We start from the raw sequence: 16,658 nt of genomic DNA on the forward strand, positions 1-16,658 counted from the left end.
CAGTATTTTACAGAATGTGAAGTTAAGTGGAGCACCATGACCCCTTCATCTGTTGATTGGTGGCAGTCGTGGGGAAGGGCCATCAATGTTTGAGTCCCAGAATACCCTCCTAACATCTGCATTGCCACTAAGCACTGCAGCACAACCCAAAAATATTTATTAGGGAATCTGGAGAACTCTCTAATGACTATGTGAGATTCAGTTTGAATTTTCACATTTGTGTTGCCTGATTCATAAATGAAGTACAACTCTTTTAATATAATCTGTGTTTGCTTTGTCAGTCTGTCGCATATAAATGGCTTTTTATGACCTACTCAATGTATAGAACTTACATTTTAACCAATTTAACAAGTCTACTATGAGCAATATTTGTAACTTTTAATGCCTTGACTATTTGCGTATCAAGAGGACAGAGGATGATGTCATTTAAATTTTAGTTTCATACTTTGGACATAGGTTTGTAGGAGACAAATAATGTGTTTTCTATTTTTTGTTAAATATTGTACTTATTTATGCTTTATTTTCAAGAACTTCACTTTGACTTATACAGTTTCTAGGTAATGGAGTACAGCCAATGCTTCAAAGACTAGGACAATTACAGAAGAGATGCATAGAAAGTCTTATTGGTGTGTACAGTGTTTGGGTGGCCATACACATTAGATAGCTGTCTACAAAACAGAATTGTTCGGCCCATGGCTATCCTATCCCGCCATACAATAATACACTTAACTCAGCCAAGCATGCATGTGTTTTGAGCATGGAGAGGGGGAAAAGCCGCTGTCAGACACCTCTGGCAATGACGTATCTCTGCAATAATAAAGATTGGGCAGTTGACATTCAACTGTTTGATTCTTTTCTCTCCGACATCTACAATTGGGAGAGTTGGAAGGCTTCCATACACATTAGATGATCCTCTGAACCCATGGATGTCAGCAGGTTTGGCTGCTATACATCTAATGTGTATTGACACCTGTACTGTAATGCCTTATCTAGACCTCCAGCAATACAACAGAGCTATATGAGAGCTCCCAGCTATGAGTCTAGATGAAGACCCACCCTATAAGACTCTGGCAGACTCAAACTGCTAATGTATTACACAGACGGCTATTCAGTGTTCAGTAATAGTACAGTTCCCCTAGAGCAGTTATTGTTACCATTGGTTGAGAACAACGCTTACCATTATGATCAATTAAACCATTTTCAATATCTGATATAGATTCATATAATCAAGGTGATAATGGAGGTTAGTAGTCAGATTTTCAGGCAGCTTTTCTTTTATTGGTATTCTGTCTTCCTACTTACTTAACTAACTAATCTACTTTTTACTAATATTGTCAAACTTCTGATTACCACCAATGAATGTAGCTGTGCCTAACACTGCAGTTCAGCCCCATTCAAATGAATGGCCTTCCTACTGTGCTGATCCTACGGCCATCAATCTATACTCCAAGGAAGCCTCTCCCACTTAGGGCTCATTCATATCAGCATCAGAGGTTCTTTTTGGCAAAAAAAGGGGACAGAACAGCACAATATTGTGCACTATTTTGCCCTGTAAAATGCTGTAAACTGAACAGCCCCCATTATAGTCAATAGGATCCATTAATTTTTATCATAACAATTCCATTCAGGCACTTGGTGCCATTTGCAGGAAAATGGTAACCCAAAAGCCCTAATGTGAATGAGCCCTAACATGTATACATTTGTAATATATATGCTGAACTTCTGTCTTGGGCACAGCAGGCTGGTGTTCCTAACTGTACATGTTGCACTAACATTGCAGTATTTTTAATGCCGGAGCTTGGTTTGGTATTGCATTTGGGGTTGTTCTATAAATTCTAAATTCTTGCATCTTTTACTTACTTAACCCCTTTCTATATCCTGCAGAAAAAACACATGGTGACAGCTCAAGGTAAGTCTTGTATGTACAAATAGACTCAACTTACGTAAGGGCTGTGTCACACTTGCATGTGTTTTTTTTATCGTTGCTGAGTCTCTTTTTTTCGTACTTTTGGTATTGATTGATGTTAATGCTGAAAAAATACTCACCTTCATTAACTATATGGGCTCTGCTTCCAGACAAACCAGTCTTACTGTCTGCTATGGGAAGCACTGTCACCTGTTATCTGTACCAGGCTTTCTAAATGAGACACACTGTTTCTTTAAGTTGTCGTTCCCATTTGAATAGGATACTAAAGTTTCCATTATTAAAACAGAATTGTTTTGCATAAACTTGGGCATCAAACATTGTATTAAATGCTTTTTTTTTACATTTTGACCCACATTTACTGTATGTGCACCTTTTATAGGAGCAACTTGCTCCAAAATAGAGCCTTATCTGTCGTGTTACTTATTTCTTAAGTAACTGTGGATGTAAACAACTCAACAACAACTAAAGTGGTCAAAAGAGGATGTAAAGAATTGTTCTAACAGTTGGTGCACAGTCAAACAAATTGTAGCTGAATGAAACACTGGTGTTCTAACTAACATGTCCAAATACACAACTCATCGTTCTGTAGCAAGAAAGGGCTATAACAGCAGAAAGCTAGGTCCAGTACCATTACTGTCCAAGAAAAAACAGAAAGGTAAGACTCCGGTGAGCACAAAAATTGTAAGACAGATCTGTGGAAAGACATCACCTGGTCAGATGCATTGATATTTCTGTTAAACCATGCTGAGGAGGGAGGATCTGAATTTGGCACAACCAGCATGAGATAATGAACTCTTGTCAGTACTTCCATCTAGTGTGTGACAACTACAAGAAGCTATCATGGCTGCATGAGCAAATACTCCTGCTGAACAATTTTATCACCTAGCGGAATCTATGCCACAACAAATCGCTGCAGTTCTCCAGGCCAAAGGAGGTCCAAGGTGCTACTAGATGTGTGTCTATAATGAAGTGATTATTCAGTGCACATCAATAAATTAGCCAAATTTTGGTCAAATTATGCCACTTTTGATACATGTGAGACAATGTCTTTTAACCCTTTCCAATCCACTGTCTGACCTCTGACGACATTATGATTTAAGGCTGTACAGCTCCGATGTTGGAAGACGTCCGTCAAGGTTCTCTTACTGCATATTGCCAGCCTCTCTGCTGTCTGAGCCTACCCTATGTGTCACTTCATGCAGTACTGGCTTTAGCCAGCATATAGCGCCATTGTATAACAGCAGAAAAAGAGTAAGCCCCCTAGAAAAACCAGGATGCAAATTGGATTGGAAAGGGTTAAAATTAGAACAGAAGAATTATAGCACGATGCAAATGCCAATGCTGGAAACTCATTTTAAACCAGTAATTCTGGTTTATTGTGGGGTTCCAGGTGCCAGTATCTTACCCCTTTTTGAGAAGCTGTCTATATTTTATATTAGTCATGGTTTCTCAATGTCATGTGTGGAAACATTAAACAGTGGTGATCTTAAGCCCATAGTTTATTTACTTCCTCCATTTCTAAGAAACCTTGTAAAAGGCTATTAAACCTAAAGAATAGAGCTTATAAAAGAACATTTCTCAAGAAATCTACTAATATCAGTCAAACATATGAATATAAATGTTTCTTCCTGGGCTAATGTTCAGTTTGACAGCCTGTATCTCTATACTCCGGTCAGGAAAGGATAGCTTGTTGGCAACTTCTCTGGCGTTCAACACCCAGGACACATGACTCGCCTTTCCCTTTCCCTAACTGTGTCCTTAAAGTGTTGATTATTGCCCAGCCTGGAATAGTTGATAACAGGTAACAATATATCAAATTAATCTCTAATTTAAAAAAAATAAAGGTGATATGTATGCAAATATAGGAACATATGCAATTTTTGTTGCTCAAGAAACATAGCAAGTGTGACCAGCCCTTATGGAGACTAATAAAGTCTATTTGTTACATAGAAAGAGTGTTAACCCAGTGCATGAGCTCATTGGAGTTTTAATATCCATTATCAGAATTACTAATGAAATTACAGTAATACCTTGTTTTAAAGAATAGTTTACCGACTTATCTATAGCAATCTATTACAATAATATTATTCGGTGCATGAATCATTAATTCTACCAATTATTTTAAGAATTAATGTTCTAAAACAGAATAATGCACATTGCCTGCTCATCAGTTGGATTGAGTGGGCCCACAAGCACTCATGCAGAGCAACATACTGCAGTCTATGAGAAATTGCCTTCAGCAGCATGATCTGTATATTGTTCATTGTCTAATGGGGATTTTGAATCAGACAGCTGAATATTTTGGGACGTACCGTAGTTCTAAAATGGGTTTAGTACAGGTAAGTTCATCAAAATATATACCTACCACTCCTGTCTATGCTCACAACTTAAAAAGGTTATACAGTTTGGGCAATCTGTTATTGTTGGAATGGTCCTCTACCAATAAGCTGGAAGCAAATAAAAACAGACCCAAGCGGAGCCCAGGGCATTAGCTAATCATAAAGAAAAATGCCAAATGCCAGAGGCATTCTGGCACAATTGCCAAGCTTGTGTGAAAGCACGTAAAGGGAACCTGTCACGTCCCCACAGCACCATAACTTAATTAATTGTGCTGTGCGCATATGGCAGGTTTCCTTTATTTTCTGAAGTCATGCAAGGGTATCCTCTTGTTCTCAAACGTCCTATATAGGAGATTACATTCCTTCTGAAATGAGGTCTCTCTTTCAAACAATTGCATTTGGCTCTGTGGTACTATCCAAGAGGAATTTTCTTTTTCAGGGAAGGGTGAGACAACTTTCCCAAAGTAAAGAGCTATTGGTGGCTGTTGTCTTGCCATGTATTTCAGTCTGAATTTGGCCTTGGTCATCCAGGAAGATGGACAAGAAATTGAGGGTTTTAGTTTGTTACTCGTGTAAATTTCACCCCTATATTGTTAGAGTTAAGTATCAGTACAAAACTTTAGAACAAGGCTTTATCACCATCCCGCAGGATCGGGATATCCTCCATGTACCCGCCCCAGAAGAGAATGTGTTCAGTGAACCACTCGTATTTTTCAGAGACACATATAAACTCCCCCCACCCAAGAAATAAATCCTCATATGGAGGTGCTTGCATTCTGAATGAGGTTATTATTACTTAAAACAATTGGTCTCCCTGGAATAGGTAAAGTTTTCTTGTCGATTTTAGGAAGGACGTAGAAGGTAGTAATAATGGGGTTGGGTCTTTCCTAGTCATATTTAAGTGTATCAAACTCTTATTAGGTCTAATTATTTTGATTTCTTCTGTGACTAATTTGGTGAAAACACCAGTATTAGTATATTGTTCAGTTGGAGGTATATTTTTAAATGATGTAAAGGGAACCCACATCTCTTGGTCCAGTCCCAGTCTTCTCCAATAATTCTTTCCGGAGGCTTAAGACTTCCTGGTCATTCAGGGTTGGACCTGGTTGCTTTCTTCCTTTGCTGAAATGGCATTTATGCAATGCCAGCTTTCTACCAAAGAGATTAATGTCCTTTACCCACCCAAGGTAATGGAATACCAGTGTCGGAGTGAAAGACTTTTTTTCAGGACGGATAATCGGGTATCACTTAGGGTAAAGAAGATCAAGAGATTACAATTTTGAATAGCATCTTCAGTTAAAGTATCACAATCCCACAATCCACATGTTTATTTATTTCTGACTGTGGCCAGGTTTTTCCCTCTTGCACAATTGGATATAAGATGTACCTAGAAAAAGGACGGCGTTAAGGTGTAAGGGATATTGGTGTATTTGTGAGAACTGGTAGTATCATTGGTTTTACTGAATGATCTACTGCAATCATTGGTATATTTGATGAATTTTCAAGGTTAAAATGGGTTCTAGTCATTGAGGTACAGATGATAATTGAGAGGATTGTGAGAAGTTTGAAATAAGTGGTGTCACTAAGGAAACTCTCGCAATCCCCCATCCTTGAACTTTATTATTTTTACTAGTATGCTCCATAGAAGAGCCTGTAGTTACATGTGTTTTATATTCTTAATTTTTCTCTTAGAGTTAGGTTGACCTCTGAAGGAATTTTCATCAACCTTGGAGATGTCAGATTCTGAAATATCACTATAGTTTGTTTACACAAAACTGGCTATTGTTTCACGTCTTATAAAACTTTACAGTCTCTCAGATATTTGCAATATTTCTTCTCTTTTAATTTTTTTTTTTTTTTTTAGATTTTCATTTTTTTTTGTAATTTGTAATTCTGAACTGTGGTCAGGTGCCTTAGGCCTCCTGCACACTGACGGATATTTTCAGAGGAATCCACAGCAGGCATCCGCACCATGGATCTGCAACAAATACCGCCCATAGCATGCTATGGGAAATCAATTTTTTTCCTCCACAATTGCGGTTTCCGCAAGTGGAGGAAAAATCACAGCATGCTCCAATTTTAAAGCCAATGGAAGCTGGCCATTTTGAAAATGCTCTCAATTATCTAGGCATCACATTTTGGCCTATTTCAAAATCGCTCAACTCCTCATACTTTCCTATTTTTTTCTGCTCGCAACACATCAACTTCAAAAGCTAACTGTTCATTTGTCTTGTACATATCATCCCATGAGATTTGCCATAGTCATGAGATAATCAATCTTATTTACTTCACCTGTCATTGGTTTTAAGGGATCAGTATATTTATACATGTTAATGAGAATACCTCTAAGGCTATGTTCACATCTGAGCCAAAGACTTCAGGCACAGAATACCAGACAAACTATGACAGAATAGCAGACAACTAACATGATGAGTTATTTTGTCTGGTAAAATATCAGAGAACGGGATGGAAGCCGGATGGACCCCATTATAGTCAGTGGGGTCCACGTGGAGCTGTTTGTTTCTGTCAGAGGACAGATCCAGTATTCTGGTTTTCTGTCTCTATGCAAGAACTGAATGCCGGACATTGATGTGAACTCTGCCTATGACATATTTTTCCAAGCTAGACAAGTCAGATTTTTCTAACCTTTTATTATAAAAGATGCCTTCCTTTATATTTAATAATTTTGACTTATTTGCTTTTGTAGCTGCAGCTTGACATTGAGTAGTGCTGTTTTATGTTACTTGCATTCAGAAGTCCTTCTCTTTTTTTATCCCCGGTTTATATTGTCCCCTAGTCCCTGCATCTGTAGCTTCCGTATTAAACTGTTGTGTGATACAGTATCAAATACTTTTTGCAAAATCTAGCTGTGTCACAGTTGTATGACCAGCATTCAGATTTATATTTACCCCTTCATAGAAACCAAGCATGTTGGTTGGGCAGCTGAGTGGAACAGATTCATCAACATTGTCTCTGGGATCTATGATCATGCCCCTAGACAAATTCCACCTCTCCTAATGGGAAACACTAAGTGGACCTTCAGACGCGAATTGATTTGTGGGTGCTTTGTCAAATTACACCTACCCCTGCCCATATCCAATTCCAATGGGTTCCTGTGTGCTGATCGAAACCACTGAAAGTCAAGAAATGAAATAAGCAGACTCCAAGAGCCAAGTACATTTCAGATCTGATGCTATTTAATTACCTGAAAGCTCAGGATAGCCTCTGTCTTATATTATGCTACTATGAAAAGAGTAACTTTTGCACCGATAGTCCTGTTGAGTCCGCCTAATGTTTGCTTTATTTTATCTCCCATATCCCACCTACCATTCCACCTGTACACTGAGTACGAGAGAAGAAAACAATGGAAGAGAACTGATTATTCACATCAAGTTTTTTAAAATTGGGTTGCAGACAGTCCCCAAATTGGTCCCAAATCCTTTCATGATTAACAACATTGATGAGTCAAAACGTTCTTAATTGAAAGTATAATTTCAGTAATCCAAAGACATAAGATTACCACCAAACACCCCTTTTAGTACCTTAAATTATATAATGTTCTGGTCTGCAACATTGATAGAATGTGTAATGTTCTATTTGCTACATTCTTGATGAGTATGCCTTACGACCAGATATAGCTTACATCATTGTATAGTCAGTTATAGTTATTACAGATAAACACTATGTATTCCTTGATCATACAAAATAATACTTACTAATTGTTCAATATTAGACATTTAGTAATCATCTTAGTAGATATAACCTTTAGTATTGTAGATATATTGTACACCTGACTGACATTTCTTTTTTCCCCAGATTGAACAATTCTGACACCGGAACAGGTAAAGTTTAAGTACAATTACTGCATATATCTGTACTTGTAAATATCAACTGTTAACCTTCTAATATGTTGTAGATTTAAATTTAAATTCACGAAATAAGGAAAATTCAGTCTTTAGCCAACTCCTCAATTCTACACCTCCCCAAAGTTTTAATTACCTGAATGTCTCCATTTTGGAGCCCTCACTATCGTCAAATATAAAGTCATGACAAATGAACAGCACTGATAGAGGGAAGTGAGGGATTCCTGGAGTGTACTGTACTCAGGTAAGTAAGCCTTTTTGGAAATGTTGCGGGGTATAGGTGTTGCCTATTTGGCTCAGGCTATATGTTAACGTTTTGTCCTGAGTTACATACAGATGTATCCACCTAAAAGTTTGTAAATTGCATTAAATACAATTTGTCATGAGCCCAATTCCATACAATATTATGCCATCCAGTAAAAAAATGCATACTTTAAATATATTTTTTATAGGGAAACCTAGGGGTGGCGGGTGTCCAATGGATAGCATGGCTCAGATATTTTTTTTTTCAGTTTTATGCCATATAAATCAAGATATGCTGCGTTCAGAGACAAGTTAAGGAAGGACACATCTGTACATAATTTCTCTACGTTTTAGATTTCTCTTTAATTGGGTATTCCCATCTCAGATAGTTACGACATATTCATAAGATAAATCTAAAATGTCTGCATAGTGGGTTCCACATATGTCAAGAATGGGGATCCTCTGGCTCCTGTTCTGCTTGATGTGGTGGCTTCCAGCCAATGTATCCAGGCAAAGAATTAATACAGCCCCCATTCTTGTAGCTTGCAGCCAACTCATCAAGTGGGGGAAATGGGTTGGCGGGATCCCCATTCGTAACATAGGTGCAGGTCCCAGAGATGGGACCCGCATCTACCAGATATTTGTGGCCTATCCTTAAATGTCTGAGATTGGAACACATCTTTAGATATCTCAGATGCTCCTTAGCTATAAATTACTTTTCCAAGCTGTGTGTCAGTTTGTAGTCAGTTCTTACTCTCAGCAGAAATGGAGCTACACATTAATTAGTAACAGCACAAGTATACTTAATCTATCAACCTTATCTATAAGGCGTGGAAGCAGAAATAACACGGAGATTTGTTCTTCAATTGTACTGTGCTTACTGATTCATGTCTTTGCTTTGGAACGTGTGGGACTGCCCAGGATCATGATGAGACAGGCACCAATAAGTTGTAAATGCAGCATTGCTGGGTAACCTATTACATCTAGTTACATTCAATGATTTTCAGTTATCTCATATGCAGTAAGATAAGAATATTTTCCCTGGAGGTGCCATTTGACTTATCGTTTAACTTTATAATACACAATTTATAATACCTTATCAAGATGTCTTTGATGGAAAGCCGTACAGTACTGGCTGTGTATACAGAGCTACTAAGGCATGATTTAGAATGTGAGCGCCCTGTCAAAGCTACATTACTTGTAACCAAATATGTACAGTAAATGACCTTGATTTATTTACTATGTTTATATATAAATGGATTATCTGTATTAGGTTTGAGCTCCGTATGGATCTTAGGAATCACAATTATCATAGTGCAACCTTTTGGTTAATTGGTAGTAATGTTACCTGCTGCTGAGGGAGCTGAAATCTAGTCTGTCCAATATTGTGGGACTTCTCGCTGCCTTATATCCCAGGTGCATAAAAGCAGTGTCCTCTCTCCACTATAGGTTATTATTAGTGGACATAGCACATGTAAAGTTATTATGAAACCTTAAGGGGCTGTCTGGGCTTGTTTCAGCTGGATAGGTCAACAATAGTTGATGGATTGGGGTCTGCCGCTTGGGACCCCTGTCCATCAGCTGATCATCCAGCCTGCTGTCCAGGGCCAGAAGTTGTCATCAGCGGATAGGTGAAGAAATGCGGGTTCTGGCTTTACTCCCATTGGGAAGAGTGGGGGAGCCATGCTGCTACTGCACTTCAAGCTCCTGTTACGGCAAATCCTGTCCCATGTAGGAAGTGTGGCAGCAACGCGGCTGTCCTATTGCTTTCAGACCTTACCACAGTCACTGGGCATCAGGATGCATACTCCTCTGGCTGCCAACTTGCAGTAGGAGGAGGTGAGGATCAGCATGGATCCACACAATCTGCAAACTATTCCTCAGGTCTAAGCCATGACCATTAGATGTTTACTGGTCACAGCCAATCGGTGGCTATGCTCTTCTAATGTGCCGTGCTGCCACCTAGAGGTCTGTACTCTTGCACTGTTTCTCTGACACGAGGAGAAGTATACAAGATAGATTGGCTTTGCTTGGTCCCCTCTTCCTCATGTTGCTGGTCTCTACATTGGAATTGCCCGCTGCACTCATCTCCTACCACAGAGGTAAGAAGCCCCAATTTTCTGTGTGTTCACTTGGTAACACTGTGGTTGGCAAATTTGTGGGGCACAGTGATGACAGCACTGTTTGCTATTTTATGGGGCACTAATGGTGGCACTGTGGCAGTATGAAGTACTAATGGTGTCAGCAGTATTGTCTGTCTTCGTAAAAGTATAAGTTGGTTGCAATGTTCTGAAGATGAAAGGAAGGAATGCTGGGTCATCTGCTGGCTCACTACTGAAGAATATGTGGTTTATGCTCACTCTTTACTATGCTAGTTTGTCTTTGTCAGATGTTTGTTTTTAGATCATCCACCTTTGATGGAAGTTTGCCCAGCTCCCTAATGACCCTGCTCAGCAGCTCCCACGGCTTAGAGGGAACATTGGCTGGCAAGCATTCAGTATTGCAGCACGTTGCACCGCAACACTGAGAGGAGAGAAAACGGTTGATGTTAAAAGGCAATCAGAGCAGCATTGTGAAGCCTAAGGGACCTGCTGTGGGAGAACATTATAAGTCATTATAATTGACCTGCGTTTTGTTCTTTAGTCTCATATGACCCCAAAAACTATGAAAATAATTCCCTAAATGGGTATTCCCATCTACGACATCGATGGCATGTCCACAGAGTTTATCATAAAGGTCTGATAGAAGTGGGTCTCACCTCTGGGGCCAGCAACTATCTTAAAAATAGTCCCCTCCCTTTTCCATCCCTGCCCCGGCTCACCTCTGCTACCTGAGGTGAGTCGGATTACGGAAAGAGTTGAACTCATTCTATGTTGTTTTCATAACTCCCATCCAATTCTATGAAGGTTATGGAAACTGCATAGATCAGCTAGTTCTGCCCTTTCTATAATCCAGGCCGCCAGCGGCAGTGCATTCAGATGCTATGATTGGGTGAAATGGGAATGGAGGAGATACCATAAAAAAGAATGTCACCATACAAAATGGAGCTGTACTTGATTATCTAAAACTTTCCCAATATTAGGTCTCAGATATTGCTGCTATTAGTTGTGTTTGTTATATTGTTTTGATTTTGGTTATTATACTGTTATTTGAATATACAAATATATATTTGGTCTAAGGCTCTTTTCAGATTACATGTCTCCTCTCCAGCACAGGTTCCATCTTGATTTACATATTCTAGACAGAGAACTGCATGGGGATGAAAATTAGGATGGCAGTTCTAATTCACTACTGAATGAAATCATAGGAGGCAAACTATGAGACAGAGATACAAGTTCTTCAGTCTTCATCTCACTCTGTCAGTCTTTTATAGTGGATAGAAAAGTGCAGAGCATGGCGCCTTTCTATCCAGGGTAATAAGCTGACAGGGATGGAATCTACTGATGTAGTAAAGTCTAACTTGACACAATGCATTTGATATACTGTGGCACATAACTTTATTTGTCTTTATCCCCTTAACGACCGGGCCATAGTGTTTTTACGTCCTGCAGCTGCAGGACGTGTATGGAGGGAGGTAGCGCCGCTATCTCCCTCCATACAGCACGGGCGTTAGCTGTTTATTACAGCTGACACCCGCGGGCAATAGCTGCGCTCGGCCGTTCGTGGCTATTAACCCTTTAAATGCCGCTGTCAATTCTGACAGCGGCATTTAAAACCCCCGAACGCTGTTTGGGGGTCCCGCACGGCCCCCCCGCGGTGAGATCGGGGGATCCGTGGAGGTATCATGGCAGCCGGGAGCCTAATGAATGGCCCCAGGGCTGCCTTAGCAGACTGCCTATCAAGCCATCCACACAGGGTGGCTTCATAGACTGCCTGTAAAAAAGCAGTATGCAGGAGCGATCAAAGCATCGCATGTTAAAGTCCCCCAGGGGGACTTCAAAGTAAAGTAAAAAAAAAGATCAATAAAGTTTTTTAAATTGTAAAAAAAAAAAAAAGTTATAAAAGTTTAAATCACCCCCCTTTTGCCATATCAATTATTAAAAAATCTAAATCATAAAATAAAAATATGTATTTGATATCGCCGCGTCCGTAAAAGTCCGATCTATCAAAGTAGTGCATTATTTTTTCTGCACGGTGAACGTCGTCCGAAAAAAAAAATAAAGAACGCCAGTAATGCATTTTTTTAGTTACCCTGTCTCCCAGAAAAAACGCAATAAAAAGTGATCAAAAAGTCGTATGTATTCCAAATTGACACTAGCGGAAACTACAGGACATCCCGCAAAAAATGAGCCCTTGCTCAAGTTATCGCACGCACAAAATGACCGCAGAAAATAATTGAAAAAAATTTAATATCCTTAAAAAAAAATACAAGTACTACAGCAAAAAAAAAACTATATAAGTTTGGTATCGTAGTAATCATACAGACCCATACAATAAAAATATCAGGTCGTTTTTGTTGCAGTTTGTGCGTCGTAGAAACAGGACGCACCGAAAGATGGTGGAATGTCGTTTTTTTTCCATTTCTCTCCGCTAAGAATTTTTAAAAAGTTTTTCAGTACATTATATGGTACAATAAATAGTGCCATTGAAAAATACAACTCATCCCGCAAAAAACAAGCCCTCATACAGCGACGTCGATGGATAAATAAAGGAGCTACGATTTTTTAAAAGGGAGTAGGAAAAAACAAAAAATGGAAAAAAGCAAAAAAGTCCGGTCACTAAGGCCTCATGTCCACGGGGAAAATTAGATCCGCTGCGGATTTGTAACGCGGATTTGGGCTGCGGATGCAGTGCGGATGCACTGTAATTGTCTTTTATTTTTCATGCAGGAGATCAATTGAGCTATGTGCTCTATGAGCTCCCGCATGCGTGATCCGCACTAAAATGGAGCATGTCCATTTTTTTTCATGCTCCAGAAATTTTTTATTTATCATCCGCGGGTATTTATCTACCCGCCGGTGGTCAATGCATTCCTATGGGGCACGGATCCGCGTGCGGGAAAAACGCTGCAGATTTTAATTCTTATTTTCCCCATGGACATGAGGCCTAAGGGGTTATATTAACTTTTTGTGGATTTTGTTGTGTCAAAATAGGATAACTTGTTGCAGCAAGTGTTGGGATAAACTTTGTTACATCTGTATGTGAAAAAGAGACCAAAGAGGTGTCTGTCCTAGATATTCTCCGCTATGGTGCCATCCTGGTTCTGTCCTGGTTTCTATTTTCCATGAAAAAGACTGTATGGGGACAGAAACCAGGACAAAACCAGGATGGCACCATAGCGCAGAATATCTAGGACAGACACCTCTTTGGTCTCCTTTTCACATTCAGATGTAACAAAGTTTATCCCAACACTTACCAACTAGTTATCCTATTTTCACACCACAAAAGCCGTGAAGAGCTTTTATTACAAATAAAGTTCTGTGCCACAGTATATCTAATGCATTAAGTGTCAAGTTAAACTTTGCTACTCTTCCCTGGCAATTCAGAGCTGCAACCCTGCAGTCCTGGTGGTCTCTGTTTTGGAACAACTGCCACCTGACTGCTGCAGCCAACCACAGTCCGCAGTGGTCACATACCGTTCTACTGGCATCACCACTTAGATGCTGGGATCCGTGATGCCAGAAGAACCTGACCGCCGTGGCTTCTGATCGTTTTAGAATGGCTAACTCCTGACCTTTGCAGCCAAAGACCCGGAGGACCACGGGGCTGCAGCACTGGGGAAGAAGGCAAGTTACTACCACTACTTTTATTGTTTTAACAGATTTGTATCTATCTTCAAAAAATTGTATAGCATTCTGACAACCCCTTTAAGTCAATAGTTACAGTTGGCTTAAAACAAAACTTGAGATGATTGTTTTCACTTATAAGTCACTGATAAGGTCATGTGTAAGATGTCAGTTGTCTTCTCCCACGGGTAATGTGTTTTATGCCTCCTACTCAGTATTTGCTGGTTCTACAAGGAAGTATCTGTTGTTTTTACTGTTGCTTTTAATCACATGCGTTTGTTCTACAGATACCGTAGTATATGCAGAGGTCAAAAAAGCAAATGGAGGTAAGCTTAAAGGCATATTGAACTAGACTCAGTTATTCAAATATGAGGATTATACTGGAGCTGTTTATTAACGTGAATTGGGCTATACAGTTATAACTACAGAGGAATTATAGTAGAACACCCATTATCCACATATCAAAAGGCAGACTGAGAGTATAGTAGGATTTAAATGAGATTGTCCTCAGTGCACAAATGCTTTTTGATGTCCTGCTGCTGGAACCCATATAGATCAGCGGTACAATGGTGGAACCTGGCAAGAAGTGTTCAGTTCCCCTTTAGCACTACCAGAGGGGAAATGTAGCAATACTCGTCCGCTAGTGAAATCAACAACCCATCTGTATAATGTGCAAACATGCTGGATCTTCCATAGTAAGAGTCCGTAAATGGAGACCCTCTCCTTCTATTAGCTAAGAAATCCTTAATCAAGTATTTGGATATAGGCTGTATAAACTAAACAACTCCTTTAACCCTTTGCAATCCAGTTTTGGATTCAGGTTTTTCTTGGGAGTTTTCTCTTTTTTTCGCCATTATACAGTGGCGCCACCTGCAGGCTAGAGCCAGTACTGCAGTATTGGATATGCTGGAGAGGCCCCCGACAATAGAGCGGGCAGTAAGATACAGTAAGAATATCCTGCTAGACATTTTCCAACATCGGAAGCTGTACAGCTTTCAATCAGAATGTCTTTAGACGTCAGACAGTGGATTGGAAAGGGTTAAATGTGAGTATCGTGATGTCAATTCATGTGTGATGCTCACACAATTGACTAGATGATTGTCAAAAGCAGTCATACAACTCACACAAGGAGTTGTGCCAACTTATAAAGTTATCCCCTATCTACAGCATTTGAGGTATCAGTAAGATCTTTATGATCTGCGAGGGTTCAGCTGCTGAGAACCCAACTTATCCTGAGAATTGGGGTCCTGAAGGTCCCCACATGAATGAAGCGGAGGTCACACATGCATTCAGTTTCTCATGATCCAGCGATACACTGAATGATGATCGTTCAGTGTAAAAGGGTCCTCCGTTTTCTGTGGATTAGTTTCAGTTTGAATCCACATTAGAATATACAAACTGAGTCATATGAGTGACTTCGAATGAGCCTGGTCATCGTTGCTACACTAGACTGGGCCTGTATTCCAAAAATTGTCAACCTGGTGGGGTTTTCTCATCCAAGGGTTTGGAGGGTATACAGAGAATGGAGTGACTGGGAATAATTATCCTGAGAAAACAGATCTTGTGTATGTAAGCAACTTGTCAAAAGATGTTAGAGGCAAGCAAATTGCAGCTGAACACTAAGCTGGTGACCCAACTCATGTATCCGAATGTACTACTCGTCATTCCTCCGCATTGATGGGCTATAACAGCAGACAATAAGTTCCAGCGTCATTACGGCCTATGAGAAACAGAAAAAGCAAGACTCAAGTGAGCAAAAAAGGGCAGAAATTGGATCATTGAGCTGTGGGAAAACCTCTCCTGGTCAGATGAATCCAGATGTTACATTCAGTGTATCTCTGTCTAACTATATATACTGTATTTATATGCCACTACAGTTCTCTGGATAGACAGGTAACAACTGTAATAGCATTAGTAGTCACCCAATAAGCGGTTAAGTAGAATTAGTCTTCTCTTGGGAGGTTCCACCACAGATCTGGTGCAAATTACCGAAAGAAATAGCATGCATCACCTTTTCTTCCGATAAATGACGGGCACTTGAGCGGAAACCAAATGGACCCCATTATAGTTAACGGTAACCAGAAAGCGAACCCCCGACACAGATGTAAAAAGCAGCCTAATGGACAACTTCCTACAGAAAAAGACTCATGGGTTTATTCTTAAAAATACCATAATTTTGAAGGAAAAAAATCCCATTCTTCATTGTCTCCTAGGTACAGCAGAAACAACACTAACAACCAACCCCAGCGACACTAAGGTAATTATTTGTTCTATAGAGTTTAATTTAAGAAATAAGATGATGATTATTATTGTTATTAAATTGGACTTCCCACACTTTAACGCTGTCAATAGTCAATTTTAATAGACATATATTGTATATAGAAAGAAACCGCATGTCAGCTACTCCTCTACAACCCTAGAAATAAACATGCACATCCACCCCAACTAAACAAGCACTAGAGGTGATCGGAGGTGATATTGTACCTTGCAGTTGCACGCATGGAAACAAAACACAAGATGCTCTACTTTTGTGCACATTTACGCACCCCATGGAAGTTTA

General features: G+C 39.7%; 1 protein-coding gene across 2 annotated transcripts in view; it reads left to right on the forward strand.

The window, feature by feature from the left end:
* The window catches only part of LOC136632357 (carcinoembryonic antigen-related cell adhesion molecule 1-like), a 61,227-nt gene that overhangs the window by 37,951 nt on the left and 6,618 nt on the right, over positions 1-16,658 (forward strand). The window contains exons 9-12 of one of the 2 annotated variants that reach the window (XM_066607165.1): positions 1,885-1,909; positions 8,083-8,108; positions 14,386-14,424; positions 16,312-16,355. In XM_066607165.1, the coding sequence (XP_066463262.1) occupies positions 1,885-1,909; positions 8,083-8,108; positions 14,386-14,424; positions 16,312-16,355 (134 nt within the window). The remainder of the gene's footprint in view (positions 1-1,884; positions 1,910-8,082; positions 8,109-14,385; positions 14,425-16,311; positions 16,356-16,658) is intronic. The other variant, XR_010793155.1, reaches the window with a different exon arrangement.

Source organism: Eleutherodactylus coqui, chromosome 6, assembly GCF_035609145.1.
Source record: "Eleutherodactylus coqui strain aEleCoq1 chromosome 6, aEleCoq1.hap1, whole genome shotgun sequence".
Classification (NCBI taxonomy): Eukaryota; Metazoa; Chordata; class Amphibia; order Anura; family Eleutherodactylidae; genus Eleutherodactylus; species Eleutherodactylus coqui.